The sequence below is a fragment of the Pholcus phalangioides genome, unplaced genomic scaffold (assembly GCF_987345545.1).
Source record: "Pholcus phalangioides strain wild (caught in Gottingen) unplaced genomic scaffold, Ppha-v1.0 ptg000009l_1, whole genome shotgun sequence".
In the NCBI taxonomy this organism is placed as follows: domain Eukaryota; kingdom Metazoa; phylum Arthropoda; class Arachnida; order Araneae; family Pholcidae; genus Pholcus; species Pholcus phalangioides.
In genome coordinates, this window is record NW_028301602.1 from 11,840,319 (window position 1) to 11,856,897 (window position 16,579).

Genomic DNA, 16,579 nt, shown 5'->3' on the forward strand with positions numbered 1-16,579 from the left:
AAGGGACTGCTGCATTAATTGTAATAAGTATACCAGCATTACCCGCAAGTGATAATTGACACTTTAACGACCGTATTTGCCAACAGTTTAAACTGCAATAATAGGTGAAAGGATTGAAGATCAAAACCAATTGGTTAAATTGAGGATTTTAACCAATCTGTGTCGATTGCTAATCGTTTAACCTGCAATTGTAGTTTAAATTGTGTTGGTGAATATAGCCGTTTATGTGTTCGATAGAAGGCTATCAAGTAATAGATCTTTTAATGATGAAAAACGATGCATAAAAACGTTTTACACATATCTTAAATCACTGGTTTTAAATGTACAGTAAATGCTAGAGTACACATACTGGAATGACATTTTATTGTTTGGTAACCCAGTAGGTTCCACCAATAGTACAAAAAAAGGGGGGCAAGCAGACAAGATTACAATAGTGCTACTTTCAGAATGGAAAAACCTGCAGAATTTCTGGAATGTCTTATCGATCGAAAAAAAACTATTGCCTTTTTTGTTCAAAGTAAAAATAATTTAATCAAAAGATCAAAAATGCCATTCAATTCTGCGGCCAGCAATATACAAAGTAGAAAATTTAATAAACATTGGAAGGAAAAAACAATCACTACCAAAAAAGATTAAACGGCACTTTCAAAATGTAAAAAAAAAATTTGAGGCACAAAATAAAAATGTTATGGTCTAAGATAGGAAAAAAAAGCATATACACTATTATCTTTGCAGTAACACTTCAGAAGGCAGTTCAATTACAATGGTATGACCATACACTATATAAGCTACAATTGTAAAAAAGACAAATACAGCAATGTTATCGAAAAAAAAACTCACCCCCTTTCACAAATGGACACTCGAAATCAATTTTTCATACAAATTTTCAACAAGCAAGAAAGCAAAACTTTTCTGACTAGGTCCTTTTTTTCTTTTTAAGAATAGAGAATTCAATTTTTTCCGGTTATGATGCTCGGCAGTTATTGTCTTTCGATTATTTCATTATTTAAATACCAAAAGCAGAATTTTAGTGGATTATTTCGGAATAAGAACCTATTGAGGAAGTAAAGAAAAAGAAAAACAATTCTAAAAAAACATTCGGTTTCAGTTCTTGAACTATAACAAACTTCAGTGACATGCGACCACAAAAGTTCACCAATTTGAATCCAGCCATACCACAGTTGTTGACACAGGTTAAACAAATAAGTTCTTTGGCAAAGTGGGCTTCGCATCCACTTTACTCAAGGGGGGTGACAAGAAAAAAAACCTGCAAGAGAAATGAATTTAAATGCCAAGTAAAATACCACTTTAATGGCCGTATTCCCAACATAGTTTAAACTACAATCACAGGTTAGAGGGCACGTGATCAACACAGATTGGTTAAAATCCACTATTTAACCCATCCGTTTCGATCCTTTCACCTGCATTTGCAGTTTAAACTATTGGTGAATACGGCACGAGATTATCAGTTACTTATGAAATGCTTTGACAAAACTTGACAAGTTTTAAAATGTTCATGTCACATTTGTAACTCCATTATAGACGCTATGGTAAATATGATAAAATGATTATACGAAATCACTATACTTCAGTTTGATTAATTTCATTACATTTGTAACTTTTACCCAGGGCTATTCAGTGAAATCTTTATATAATAATATAAACAATCCACACACTAAGGGGGAAAACCTAGTTGCATGCAGATTATTCTTATATCAAAAGGCAACAGTTTAACATTAATGATATTTCCACACAAGACTTGGAAAAATATATAGCTGTTCGTTATAACGATGTTTCACTGTATAGTTCAGACTCATCCTTTAAAGTCGCACGCTTGCCACCTTGGCTTAGGGCATGTTTTGAAGCTACTACACGACGTCATTCCGATACTTTTTTCCATGTGTTTTTTTCCCCAAAGCAGAAACCTGGGAGAATTTTAATATAGAAAACTTATGTAAATTTTTACTGCAGAACATTCCCAGTCAGCCGAGGGCTCATTGCAGAAAAATGCAAAACATTCTGCTTTGGAGCTGTATGTGGTGTGGCTTTATTTTACTATATTTCACTATTTTGAGCAGCTTCCTCTATGAATGTTTTAGTGTCAGTGGGGTGCACAACATGTACACTATTTTTCGTGCAGGTGTGGATCCAAGCCAATGTCGGAGAGGGCAAATTAGTGGAAGTAAAGGGTGTATGGTGAATAAATGCGCTGTATTTTATAGGATAGAGCGATTAGGTTATTTTCTATTGCCTTTCTGGCTCCTGGGACCCGGCCCTGGATCTAGAGTAATTTCTGGCCCAAGAATGGTTTTATATCACACCTGGCAATAACCAAAAAAAAAAAATTATCTGCAAGTTCAAAAATATAATTGCAATTAGCTATCAAGTTGGCTTTCAATCAACCCAATTCAATTTAACCAACATTCACATTTAACTCAAATGGATTCAAGAAAAATATTCTTAATGGATGTTACTTTATAAAAAAAACAATTTGGCTGAAAAAAAAACCAAAACCAATGAATATGCAGATACTAATGACAATGACTGAAAAGATCATTTTGGAAATAATTCAGTAAAATCAGCAGTACACCAATTGTAAACTATCACAATTAACAAGGTAGCAAAGCAGGCTAACCCGGTTCTATCAGCAGTGAAGTCACATTATATCAGCCAGTACAGACTCTGGCGAGTCATGAGAATGCCCTTATTATATATAGCCACTTTTACCAGTGATTATCCTGGGAGAAGTTAGATAAATCTTAAAAATACCTTTTATTTCATCGGTTTATTAGCTTCACCGATATTTTATACACACGTGCAGTTAATTGAATTAAAATAAGTTAATTATGTTGGCCGCCTTTATATATCTACCAACAGGTGCAAATGAAGCTAACAATCTAATTCATCATCCTAAAGTGAAGTTTATGCACATTTCCAATGAAAGTAATTTCACTGGCAATTTATCATTTACGATGGAAGATTATCATTCACAAGTGGCTATGTATAAATTTGTAATATTTATCAAACTTAACAGAATAGTCTCTTTCTGGTTGTGATTATAATAACCAGATTTATCACATTCACCGTAATAAGCATTGACTGGAAAAGACGAACTGATACGACCAGGGTTTAACTGTTTAAATCACAGTTTAAACTGTCACATCAAAAACCTCGAATATTGCTTTTCACTATAAAAATTCCCATTAGAAATACACACGTTAACTGCATGTAATGTTTAAAGTGACTATATTCTACAAAGAAAATATTTAATATGATTGTAAAATAACTTTCACTACAGAATTATTTTGGACAATATACACGCTTAAAAAAAATAAAATATACAATTTGAATGAAGCATAGCATAAACACGAAAGGGAAACTATGGAATGATTTGACATTCTGATTCAAGATGATTCTTGACCTTCCAAAATTTCAACTACTGATATATGTGTGCATTGATATAAACCATCTGCTATACTCTTCACAACAGATATGATGTAAACTTTTTATACACCTATGTAATGTTGATTTCTGTTATTAAATTATCTAGATAAATCAGATACTTAAAATGATACTCTTATTGCGCATAACATTGAAATACATCTAGCGATTAAAATACTAAATTGTAGGACTAAAATACCATTTAACAAGGCTAGCTTACATGATGCTTAAGAAACTCCTGTTACTTATCTTTAGCCAAACTTAGTTATCCTTACTTTTGCACTACGATATGGTATATTTACCAACATTTATAATGCCATGGTTTTCCCAATTGAAGCTGCATTTAAATGATACCCAAAGCTATTTGTTTTGCATAAGTCCTGACAGCTCTGCTTTGGTTGAAAATACTTTTTAAAACTAAATTTAAACACCCTCAGCCAAGAAATTTTTAGGTGAAAATAAATGAGTTTAATGTATTAAAAGATATGGCGTGAGAATTTTTATATGGAATAAAATTTTAAATAGATCAGAAAATTTAAATACATTTTTCTCAGTAATTATAATCCTGAATGTAATTACCCTTTAATCTACATAAAAGTTTTAATTAATATCTATATATTTTAATACATATCTATCAGGTTAAACTATTTGGCAACATTGACAATACATTTTTGACTGTTTTAATATGGATTTAATTTCTGAAGTCAAACCTAACTGCTGCCATATCATACATATTTTAAATAAGCAGCTATTCAGCTTAGCAAATTAAACACAAATAATCATTAGCTTAGATAGAATAACAAAATATACTATATATACACTCGTATATAAGCCGACCCTCCCCCACTTCAGGACCACCAAAACCGCAATAAATTGAAAATCTGTGTATAAGCCGACCCCAAAAAGTCAGTGCATTTCAGAGAAAAAAAAAATATTTCCATGCAAAATAAATAGCTTGCAGAAATTTACAATAGAAAATTATTCAAACTTTTTAATACGTTTCTTCTGAGTCTCCAAGCTCATCGTAATCTATCAGATCATAGGGGGGCACGGCATCTTCGTTTTTATCCTCATTTGGGCTGTCATCGCCACGTCACTTTCAAAGAGGATATAATTTTCAGTTTCACCCATCATATTGCTGATGCAACACTTTTTGAAAGATGGGCAGAAACAATTCCACGCCTCATGTACCCATTGGCACGCTAGGCCAATGTTGGGTTTCTTCAAAAAGTGGTGCCTTGTAGTTTATCATCGGAACTCATCCATTCAATCCACAAATAGTCTTTGAGAGGCTTGATGTTCACATCTAAAACTGTACAACCTACGTTAGCCCACCTGGTATCAAAGCCAATGACGTTTTTGATTTCTTTACCTCGGCTTTGACATCAGTTTTGTAGGGTTTGAACATATCCCATACCAATAATGGCAGTTTCTCGAACACTGCTACAAAAATTACTACTGCGAGGGTCAATATTTTCTGATGAAAAACTGACCCGAGTATAAGCCGACCCCCCACTTGAACAAATTTTTCCACAAAAAAACTGCTCATACATGAGTATATATATGTTGAAAAAAATTAAAATTGCAAATTATAATTGATATTGTTTTAATTATTGTAATAAATTAATATTTAAAAATAAAACATTGTAATATGCAAAAAAGTTTATCATTTTATATATCTATCGTGTTCAAAACATTATCAAAAAGCATTTATTTTAGGTTTTTGACCGTTTAAACCAGTTTTTGATGCTTGTCATGTCAAAAACCCAACCATGGATACAACCAACCTGCTTGGATCAAATGGTCTTCAGAAAATTAATATCCCATCAATCACTAATGAAATACACAGAATACAGTAGATGCGGCTTATGTTTTATAAGAAAAACTTGTGAAAAAAATCTTGATGAGCAGCAGCAAAAGTTGCTATCATAAAATGGACCTTACTAAACATGAAAATGTTCTGAAAGGTAATGTTATAAATAGGATCCACTGTATTTCCAATATTCTCCAAGACCATCAATCCCTTTTGGAAAGAACTCAAACTATTCCACAATAGTCTCTTTGGTTAGTCATGTGTATTTCCAACCAATTATGCGATCAAGATAAAAGCACACCACTCCAAGAATAAAATTGACAGTCAACAGTAAATAGCAATTTGATAAGTTATGTCTCATTTACGATGTCATCAAATCTCTTGAATTCTATGCAGGTAGTAAAATGAAAAGTATTGGAGGTTTGCAAACATGCTCCGACACAAGTAACTTATCCTTTATGCCACAGACCATTACTGAGAACCAAAGTTAGATCTACAGTCATCACAAGCAGGGGATTCTCTTAAGCGAATCATAGAAAAATCATTTTCTCTGGAACCTCAGGGCTATAGTTAGCTGAAAATACCCGAGTGCATACAAATTCACTCTTGAAAACTAATCAGATCTCATTTTTACAAGGCCCCTCCCACTGGCCACGACTGGGTTGGCCCAGGCACTAAGAATGTACTGACCACAAAGGCAACATTTGCCGAGTTTCAACAGAATATTTGAGACAGCCGTGAAACTTGAATATGATACAATAGACAATCATTTTTCTATATACAAGGATTCTCAAATTTCATAAAACTTTTTTAAAATAAGTTTTCCAAAAAATAACTTGTGACCAACTTCTCATCAGGTAGCGTAACAGACGTTTCAAGTTACTGGCTCATACAACAAGAATGGTTGGGGGCATACACTATCGAAGCAGCCTCTCTCAGGAAAGGTATTCAAGTTTTTAAATGTTTGAATCTATACATACGTTGTTCTTCGAAAGAGCTACGATTGGTTCAGATACGGATTTTACCTATTGTTGTCAGACACAGTTGGCGTTGCTGTTTTATCTCAAAAGTGATGCATGGGTACCAAGACTTGCAAAATCGAATTTGTCACGTGACAGTATTTTGCTGCAACAAAAAAAATTACAAATAAAGGGAAAATAGGCATTTTTAAGGCACGGCATATGGTGACCAAATGTTTTCCCAGGACATTCCTATATTTCCTCTAACGTCACCTCTTATTTTTCCTATATTTTCAATGAAACCCCTTCAATCTTTGTTTATTAAAATTTTGCAACTTATAAATTATATCCCTTTAAGTTAGAGCTCAATCATGTGGGTGAAATACTTGACAAATATTTATGTTTACAAAAGTTTCCTGGTCTTAAAAGGATATAAGAAAACCTCAATATAACGATAAATACCTCCATAATATTTTTTCAAGTCTTGTTTGGAAGTGCCTATAATCTGATATTACACTGCTTCTCAATATAACTAATCTTTCTACAACAATATTTTCCGTTTAGCAAAGCATCATTCCAGCACATTTCACTGCATTATAATTATGACTACACGAGTATTTATATTGCATGTATTTGCCATGTTAAACTACAGTAGAATCTTAGTCCACTGATTTGTAATAACACCTAATTTCTTATTGATTTTAACAATGCTTGGTAATTTCGCTCATTTTCGGCATCATATTTAACAAAGATTTCAAAAAACGGAATTGTCTAATTTCCAGTATTTTTGTCAAGTAAACATGGTCAGAATGGGATTGCAGGGACAGGGATTTTTCATCTTTACAAAGCTTAATTTAAGGATTCATATTTTTTTATAAAAAAATATAAAAATCTGGTCTGACCAGAAGATCTGAATAAGGATAAAATCTGAAGCTTAGGCAGAGAAAAACAATCTCACAGGTGCTAATTGCCCTTGGAACCCCCATATCCCGTTTTCAGAAACACTGCTCTAACACTTAAAATAAGTGCATTCATAACAAATGCATGAAAATAACCTGCATGACATTTCATTGGTAACTCTGGTAAGGATGTTGTCTCGTCTGAAATTTATCCATCTTGACTAATGTTTCGTTTAGTATTGAATAACCATTGTGCTATCAGCCGAATAAACGTCTGAAGAATATATGTTTAGGGGTCATTCAAGTATTAAGTCAGCATCGAGGAGGGAGTTTCAGATCTGCTGACTTTTGATGACAAGGGGGGGGGGGGGGTTGAAGGTTGCTTACATCAACCAACCCTTTTTGAAGATATGAAATATTCTAAGCTGCTGACGAAATTTTGCTGATGGGGGGGGGGTGTAAAAAATTATTGAAAATCTGCTTACGTAACACTTGAATGGCCCCTTATTTATATAGAAAGCAAAACACTGATGAAATGAATTTTAAATCTCGTAAAACTAATTTTTATGCACCTCTAGAATAACAATCTGAATGTTTTCCAAATAAATTTTAGGAGAAAATTTCATAATTAGATCCTTGCAAAAGTACTTATGAAATTGGAATTTTCACACGGGATGAAAGAAATAAGTAAAATTAAAAAGGCCACTGAACTTAATTTTAGAAACTATCTCCCCCTTCACTTATCTCTAGAACTGCACACAAGAAATTGATTGAATAAGAGGAAGGGAAAAGCTATATCCTTTTAAATTTGAGAGTAACCACCTATGATTGAAAATACTGAAATGTCCTGGTAAATATATATAGGTCATATACCTGTCAATTTTAAAATTTAACCTATAGATTTTAATTCAAATCCTTTGAAAGAAATAGGAACAGTTTGGGGTTAAATAAATTTTTTTAGGGAAGGGAGAAAGTTCTTAAAATTCAAAACATACCTAATAATTATTGGATCGAAGATAATCTCCTAGCTTCTCAACAACTGTATTAAGCTGTCCTGGTGGAAAACCATCAGTGGTGGCTGCTACAAGCAAACCTGTTGGAGAAAGAAGTTTTATGTCAGATCAAATATTTTAGGAAAATTTATATTAATTACTTAACATACTTTTTCACACAATCATAATTCCTTACACTCACAGAATACACAATTTCTATATGAATATTTGGATTTAAATGTTATGTATTAAATTATATTACACAACGATTTGTGCAACAGATGAACCAAGTATTTGAAATACAAAAAAAATGAAATTCCTCTGGAATTAAGCAGGAAGCATTTCACCACAACGGGAAAATTAAATCCAAGCTACATGAATTGTACAGTCAACTTCAGTTATTGCTACATTATCATCAGATCACAGCATGGCTATAGAGCTTTAGGAACACATCCAATTTGATTCATCCCTGTAATGAACAGACTGCAAAGACTTTTCTAGCACAGCCTACCTGAATTCATCTGATGTTTATGAAAAAGTTCATAATTGAATTACTAGCCTACTGTAAGCTAGCTGCTCCACAGATTAAGTTTGTCACATATATAAAGGCTAAAAATGACTAAATGTTTCAAGTTACCATGTACCCCATACTCACGTTAGCTGGCAAACAAGGAAGACCAGCATGCCAAGAATATAGTATTTTCCTGGCATGCTGGAAAATTAGTTCCATTTCAGAAAATTCTCATATATGAACACACAAAACTGGTGATTTGAATCTTTTCTACTCTTCATATTAAGTTGTTTTGTGAACACTGAAGATAGTTTGAAATTCCAATTTGTTTTTGCTACTATAGGTTTTAGTTTATTGCAGAGGTTAGATACTAAGCATATTGATTGTCATAAATTACATGAGCAAAATGGAAAAATTGATAAACATTAAAAAATAAATTTATACAAAAATTGCCACGTTTTTAAGACAAATAAATTACACTGGTCGAATGGTCGACGCGTTTCGGCTCTTCAATGGAGAGCCGTCATCAGGACCTCGTGGTCAGAACTCACACGAATGAAGAGTGATGTTTACGTCTGGTCGTCCGAAGAGTTCGCCTTTGTATTTGCTGCGTCCTGTCCAAGCTGACGAAATAGGTGGTGTGTTTCTTCCACAGGTTGGACAGGCTTTATTAACCTCAGTCGTGAAAAAATTTTCAACACTTTACAACAGATAGCTCCCCAATTCGCATCCAAAGACCACTCGGACGCAGCAAATACAAAGGCAAACTCTTCGGACGACCAGACGTAAACATCACTCTTCATTCGTGTGAGTTCTGACCACGAGGTCCTGATGACGGCTCTCCATTGAAGAGCCGAAACGCGTCGACCATTCGACCAGTGTAATTTATTTGTCTTAAAAACGTGGCAATTTTTGTATAAATTAAAACCAGGCAAAGTTACTCATTTTTTTGTGATAAAAAAATAAATACTTGTCTACAATTTGAACAAGAAAAAAAAATTAGAATTGCACTGCAAAACACTATCGTAATACAGAAGTGACAGCACATTCCTTCAATTTCTGATATAGAAAAGTACAAAACACTAAAAAAAGTAAAAATTATTTTATATTAGGCTGCCGATAGGGTTAGAATGATAATGAAAGTTAAGCTTTTACTTAATTTTAATTGTTGCTATAAAAGTCTAAAACTTGTTTGCACCAAGGGAAAAATTACATATTTTATTCAGATCTGTATGTTTATTCAAATCTGCAATTAATAGATCGATACTGGTCTCAACAATGTATCATGCGATTCTCATTAAAACCTCACTTTTCCTGGCATGTCAGAAATGGACCAGACTAACAGTCAAAAAGCTGGCATCCAATTTTTATGGCATGCTGGCTAATGCAAGGAAAATATGTATTTTAACCACATTGATTTTCTTGGTTCCTAATAATTTTGTTTATATATTACAAGATAACCTCTTTGTACAAGATATACAGAAGACTGGATGTTGTGAAGATATTTATTATTTGAGATGTTAATTTTTTAAGGAAGGAAGCGGTAGAAAAGGTGGCATTTAAATTTTCCCCAACTTTGAAGTACCCAAAATATTTAGAAAAAAAATTCAACAAGAAATTTTAACAAATAACATTAAATTACAGAACTCAGACTTCTTGAAAGCCTGTGGAGAGATTATCCACAAGATATAGTCCTACATGATCTGATAACTGGCATGTGCTGGGGGAAAAAAAGGCAATGTTTTCACATTTATACCAAAGTAAAAACCATAATTGAAGAAATATTTCCACACACTTTCTGCCATATTTTTTATACACCTTTAGAATTGATACAACTTAGCCTTGATAATGTATCATTTTGAAATAAATCATTTCAATTCACTTGTAACACCACAGTTTTATACTACTTAACTGTATACATGCACCTAGTACACATTCTAGATTTTTCTGATATAAACCAGTACATCCCTCAATACATCTCTTAATGTAGGCTATATATATATCATGTACAAAAAATACTGCACATAAAAACTTTTCAGGAGACAAAAAATAATAGCCGATTTCAATGCATAAGACAGTTTGTAATAACACTACAGCTGGTGTTCTATTAGTCACATGCGCAGAAACAGTATTTTTACAGGAAGTAGAAACAAACTTTTAGAAGCTTAAAAAAATTTGATACATATATTTGATTTTACATGCACATTAACAATATAGTAAAAGCTCGATAAGTTGTCACCTCCAGTTATCGAAAAAAAATTACGACGGCTTAAGCGGAGTGCTATCAGTTTTAATGTGCAATGTTATGAAAATCATGAATTTAAAATAATGACATTTATTAAAGTATGAATCAAAATAACATTAAAATTTATAGATTGCACAAAAATAGCCACTTTTTATCTCGTATTACTTAATTGTATTAAAATATACTGTACACTTTAATTTATACTAGCAATTTTTAATTTAGACTAGCAGAGCAACCGTTTGAATATAGGTAGCTTTTCTTCATAATAGAACTCTATTGCACATTAATTTTACATATACAAATTCAATTTTAATATATATATATTTATTTAAATGTTTTAATTCTTCATCAGTAGTCCACGACACAACTACAAAGTAATCTCGAATACTTTTGACCTGGTGGAGGGGCTCTCCGGGCATGGAAAAGTAAACAGAAGACCTCAACTTGGGAAAGAATGTCTAATTTTTTTCAACGATATTTTGTTTTAAATTTAAGGCTTGAATTTATTGAGCCAATGCAGAAATGAGATCTAGCTCGAACAGTTCCCAACGTTCCAAAAACCTTAGTTGCCAAATGAACTTCCCAAGCATAAGTTTTGTTACTTAAACTGTTCTGTTTGGGTGCATATAGGATTTTATGGTCACTTTTAGGCACATGGCAATGCTGTTAACAAGCTCTTTTAAATGGGAGCCATAAAAATAGTCTGTTCCTCTTTCTCAAACTTTTCATAGTGATGAGTTAACTGAAATTAACAAGTAAACGAGGGTTTAATAACATTGTTGTCTGAGAGTTGGAAGAGCCTGAAGAAAAATGACGACTTATTAGGGTGACGATTTAACAAGGTTTTACTGTATGCCATTTGTGCACATCGCACACACTTTTCTATAGATCAATTCCAATAAACTACTACATGCGGCAATGTGTATCCCAGGCATATGCAGGACCCTTGCCTTCAGAGTTGTGCTTGTTTTGTGTTCTACCATTATACCATCTATATTTTGAAATGAAAAAGGGACAAATGCTTGAATTTTGCACCTTATGTAAGCAAGGCCATAACTAGGACTTTTTGCCACCCCCCCCCCACTTTAAAATTCAGTAATTTTATATTTATGTTTCATTCCCCCCCATTTAAAAATATTGATCCCTTAAATTCTGCTGCCCCCAGTTCCAGTCCTGATAAATGTTTGAGCTCTGTAAAAAGATGCCTTTTCAAAATGTTTTATAGGCACCGAAGACTTACTGATGAAACTTTATACTGCTCAAATTACTATTTAATATGCATTTAATTTTAAAAACATTTCAATTAATACTGAACATGCCATGAAAATACAGGTACATTTTCTGTTCAGGTTAGTTGTTAAGATGAAATCAATAAGAATGAATATTAGGTATTTCATATGATTATTACTGTATCAAAACATTCAATACATTTGAGATAAAATTTGAAACATAATACAGCAATCACAAAAATAAAAATGTAAAATAATGGGGTCAGACTCACATGTGTTAGTGGCAACGACACATAATGCAGAGCTTCCTTTTCTGCCTCGGATAAGAGTAGGCTCGGCAGACAAACAGAAGTACTTATCCCCACCAAGATGGATACCAGACTCTGTAAAAGATCCCGGGTTGGAACGCATGCTATCTGCTATTGCTTTCAATTCCTGTTGTGTCACCTAAGGTTACAATAAAAGTGAATTAATAAAATCCTGCAGATACACAAGATTTCTTAATAAATCAGGACTTGCTTAATCTCTGGCAACAAGAGCAACTTAAAAATTAACATCGGCACCTTAAGTTTTAATAAAGGCCTACAATTTGATTAATTTTAACTGACAAAATTCAGAACTTAATCAGCAGATCCACATATAGGTCAATCAGGGTATGAAAAAATTAAAAAATCCGATTTAGATTAAAATTAACTGACTGCTTATTAAAAATCTTGATCATTAAGAATGTATATTTTCATATTGCCTGCTTTTCTCCTAATTGCTCAAATTTAAAATCAAGCATTAATGGATAAACTACAAACAAAAAATAACAAAAATCTAACATGAAAGGTCATTGAGTGGTAGCAACCCTGTATCGCACACATGGTGCAAAGGTATCTCAATTTTCACTTGCTCTACAATTAAAGAGCAACCATTCAGCACACACATCAATTAAATAAAACATTCTATTGACAAGATTGTTTCTTGTACAATTTGTGGATGTGTTTTCAACTTTCATGACATTTCAATAATTTTGTTTGATATAGTTTACACATTTTTATTCTTTCAGATTCAATGAGTTTTGGTGAAAAGAGCAAACTCAAAATTATAATATGAAAACTAAAGTAGAAAACCAATGATATTTATGTTGGAACATCTATTATTCAAAAATCAGCAATTAAAGCATAGAATTCAAGGCTTTATACAAAAAATATTTACTCCAACATCTTCTATACTACTTTTAATAATAAACTATCACATATCAGAAAACATGCATACCAGGTTACTTTTACTTCAATATCATTGAGATAAAAGAAAAGATTTAAATTTAGAGAGATTTAGACAAGAATTTAAACAAGATTCAGCAATCAAAAACAAATTTAACAAGACAAAAAAATTTATTAAAAAGATTTAGAAAAAAGAAAATGTTAAATATTATAAAAGTAATATTAAAAAACAAGATGTAAAGAAAAACATTCAAATTGTGTGATTTAAAATGATTTAGTAATTTCAATGATTTAATATCAAGCTGATTTAAATCTGCATACCCTGTTTGAAAAGACAATTATTGTAATTAAAAATAATTTTCCAGTAATTCATAGAATAGTCCTAGAAATAAAAACAGTCGATCCCGTTTATAATGTTTTTTAAAAACTGCAACTGAAAAACGTTATATAAGCAACAGGGTTGTTTGGTTTTAACCAAGTGGTTTTTTCCAAAAATCAAATAAATGGCCTAAAATTTTTTTTCAAGGAAAAATTATAATTTATATATATGTATGTTCATTATTAGCAAAAAATTTTTCATTCTCATCACATTTATATTTTTGGGGACATTCTCATGGTATAAGGTTTTTTTTTCCAAACTCTTATAAAAGTGGCCTGAACGTATAAATTTTTTTTCCATATAAAGTATCTTAGTTATTCAAAGTGATATACAGAAGCCAAAATTCTCATTCTTACATTTTCTAACTTTTGGCTACATTCTGATGCTCTATATATTAGGGGCCATTCAAGTATTACGTAAGCAGATATTCAGCTTTTTTACCCCCTTCCTCCCGCCCTTGCCAGCAAAACACTGACCTCTCCCATCAGCAAAATTTCCTCAGCAGCTTTCATATCTTAATCACCCAAGGGGTGGTTGATGACATAAGCAACCTTCAAACCTCCCTCCCCTTATCAAAAGTCAGCAAATCCAAACCCTCCATGCTGATGCAATACTTGAATGACCCCATATATATCTTTAACAAATTCATAAATAAGGATTGCATTACACATCTAAATGTAGTGGTGCATTATCTCACAGGGTTTTTTTTTGTTTTTCCCTTCACAAAGAAGCAGCAACAGTAATGACACCATGTTAGGGACACACACAGGTGGTTAGCACATCTCGTACTGTATATCACCCAGTCTTAATATTCAATAATTTTTTTTATACTTTCACCATTAAGCCCAGTTGATCAAGGTTCTACTGTATAGTAGTGACAGATTTATAAAAAAAAAATAATCGGCTATATACAGGGTGATAAAGTTCTGATTCCAAACTTTACAATAACTGGTCAGAATGACCATGGATATTCCTGAAGCAATAGAAATTTCTTTCACAAAAAGAAAAAAAGTGCAAAATATGGAAGTAGATGCTATACTTGGCCAGCAGGATACCATTGTGTAACCACATCATCGACATTTCAACATCAGTGTGTGGATAATACAACTTTTATCAAGATGCACATTGCAATACCAGCAAAGCAGCTACTGAAGAATCATTTTGACAATAAACAGGATGACAGGACACCTGACCTCAATCCTTGCAACTTCTGGCTGTACAGGGGGGGAAGAATACCTCAAAATGTTATGAACAGTGGTCGAATTACAAGCACATCCACATCATGACCATGGCATACCCTAATCTGTTCAACAAGCATTTTTGTGCTTTCACCTCAGACAGAACACAGTGGACAACATATTTAACGTTTAAGTTGTAGTTTTATCTGTTCAATTACTTCATTTTGGTAATGTTTTCATGAATTACGAAATGGTAATCAAGTTATCATTTTGCCCTGACTATCATTTCCATTCTGCGAGCAAATTTCCCACGTGTTGGATGAGCACAGTGTGTTGTTAATCTTAAATTTTTAAATATTTTTTCCCCCCTTGCCTTAAAATTCCATTGCTTCAGAAATATTCATGTAAATTTTGAAGTCATTCTGACGATTGTTATTTTTTTTAAATGTTTTGTTTTTAAAGTATAACAAGCCTTTTTTAAAGTGTTTTATCAGAACTTTAGAAGCATAAATAATGCATATTAATTAGCGATGATGTACAATATATGGGGCGATTATAACTAAATATATTATATATTCATTTAATTTTTTAATAGATTTTTTGCAAAATAGTTTCAGTATGCTTAAATTAGGAAGCTAACTGAAAATATTTTTATATATGAAAATTCTTGATGCTATTATTAAAACAAATTAATTTAGTTAAGCAAGAAAATAACTAAATTGCAAAAGTGGATTTTTGTTAAAATAGAAGTATTTGTAAATTAATTAATATGGGAATAATGTTAATTACATTACTAAACATTTTATTTTAATTATTAGAAGTTTAAAAACAATTTCTAAAAAAAAGCATTTAATGTTAATGCTATTAAAACCAAAAACCGGTTTAAACGAAAAGTTTTTTTTACAAACCCTGATAAGCAGGAAATGTATACAAATTATAATATAGTTTTTCACCTACCATAGCTTTTTAATGTAGTTTTTCAAAGTTAACAAACATTACAGTACATAGATTTAATAGGAAGAAATTGTATATTTGTTATTTCCATTATATTCCACGTACATTATATGGGATGTGGTTTGTAAGGGAAAAATATAGAAGAAAAAAAAATCTTACATTTGATTTATGTACAATGCATCTTTGAACATGAGATTGTGTTTAACGTGCTGGGAGGCAAATTGATTTTTTTCTGTGATAACTGTAGAAAATAAAGTTATTTACAAAAATTTAATAATTTTTATTTTTTCCTTCAACACTTAAAAAGCTTTTTTTTTTTAACTTGCTCCAAGGCATTTTGATTCGAACTGTGCTCAGCAAAACGCTTTTATTACTTCATTTGATAAAATTTCAAAAAGGTCATGAAAGCATCATATGGCTGTTGTGTGAAGAATTCTGAGTACAATTAATCAGATTTTCTTAAATGAAAAAGCCACCTTTAAATGCTAATTGATGCAGACTTCTGCAAATCTGCCACGTTTATGTTTTGTGTCCATGTCACTGTTGTGGCTTGATGAATAGATTCAGAGGTGGATAAGACTTAATTTTATTCATTTGTTAAACATTGACCTTATCTACCACCATTATGAGAAGATTCATTTTTTAAAAGTCATTTTTTGAAATTGATCTAGTGTGGCAAATTTGAATAAGGGCAAGGGAGAAAAGAAATTAACCCCTTTTCGAGAACTTTTCAAGTTTTTATCTGTGCTGCAGTCTCCCTATTCAGTGACA

General features: G+C 32.2%; 1 protein-coding gene across 2 annotated transcripts in view; it reads right to left on the reverse strand.

Moving 5' to 3' along the window:
* Positions 1 to 346: 346 nt before the first annotated feature.
* Positions 347 to 16,579, reverse strand: part of LOC149081765 (uncharacterized) — a 30,894-nt gene continuing 14,661 nt past the window's right edge. The window contains exons 2-4 of one of the 2 annotated variants that reach the window (XM_089237202.1): positions 12,362 to 12,536; positions 8,108 to 8,205; positions 347 to 1,267 (exon numbers count right to left, since the gene is read on the reverse strand). In XM_089237202.1, the coding sequence (XP_089093328.1) occupies positions 8,108 to 8,205; positions 12,362 to 12,536 (273 nt within the window). In that variant the 3' untranslated portion in view covers positions 347 to 1,267. Of the gene's footprint in view, positions 1,268 to 8,105; positions 8,206 to 12,361; positions 12,537 to 16,579 lie in introns of both variants that reach the window. The other variant, XM_089237203.1, reaches the window with a different exon arrangement.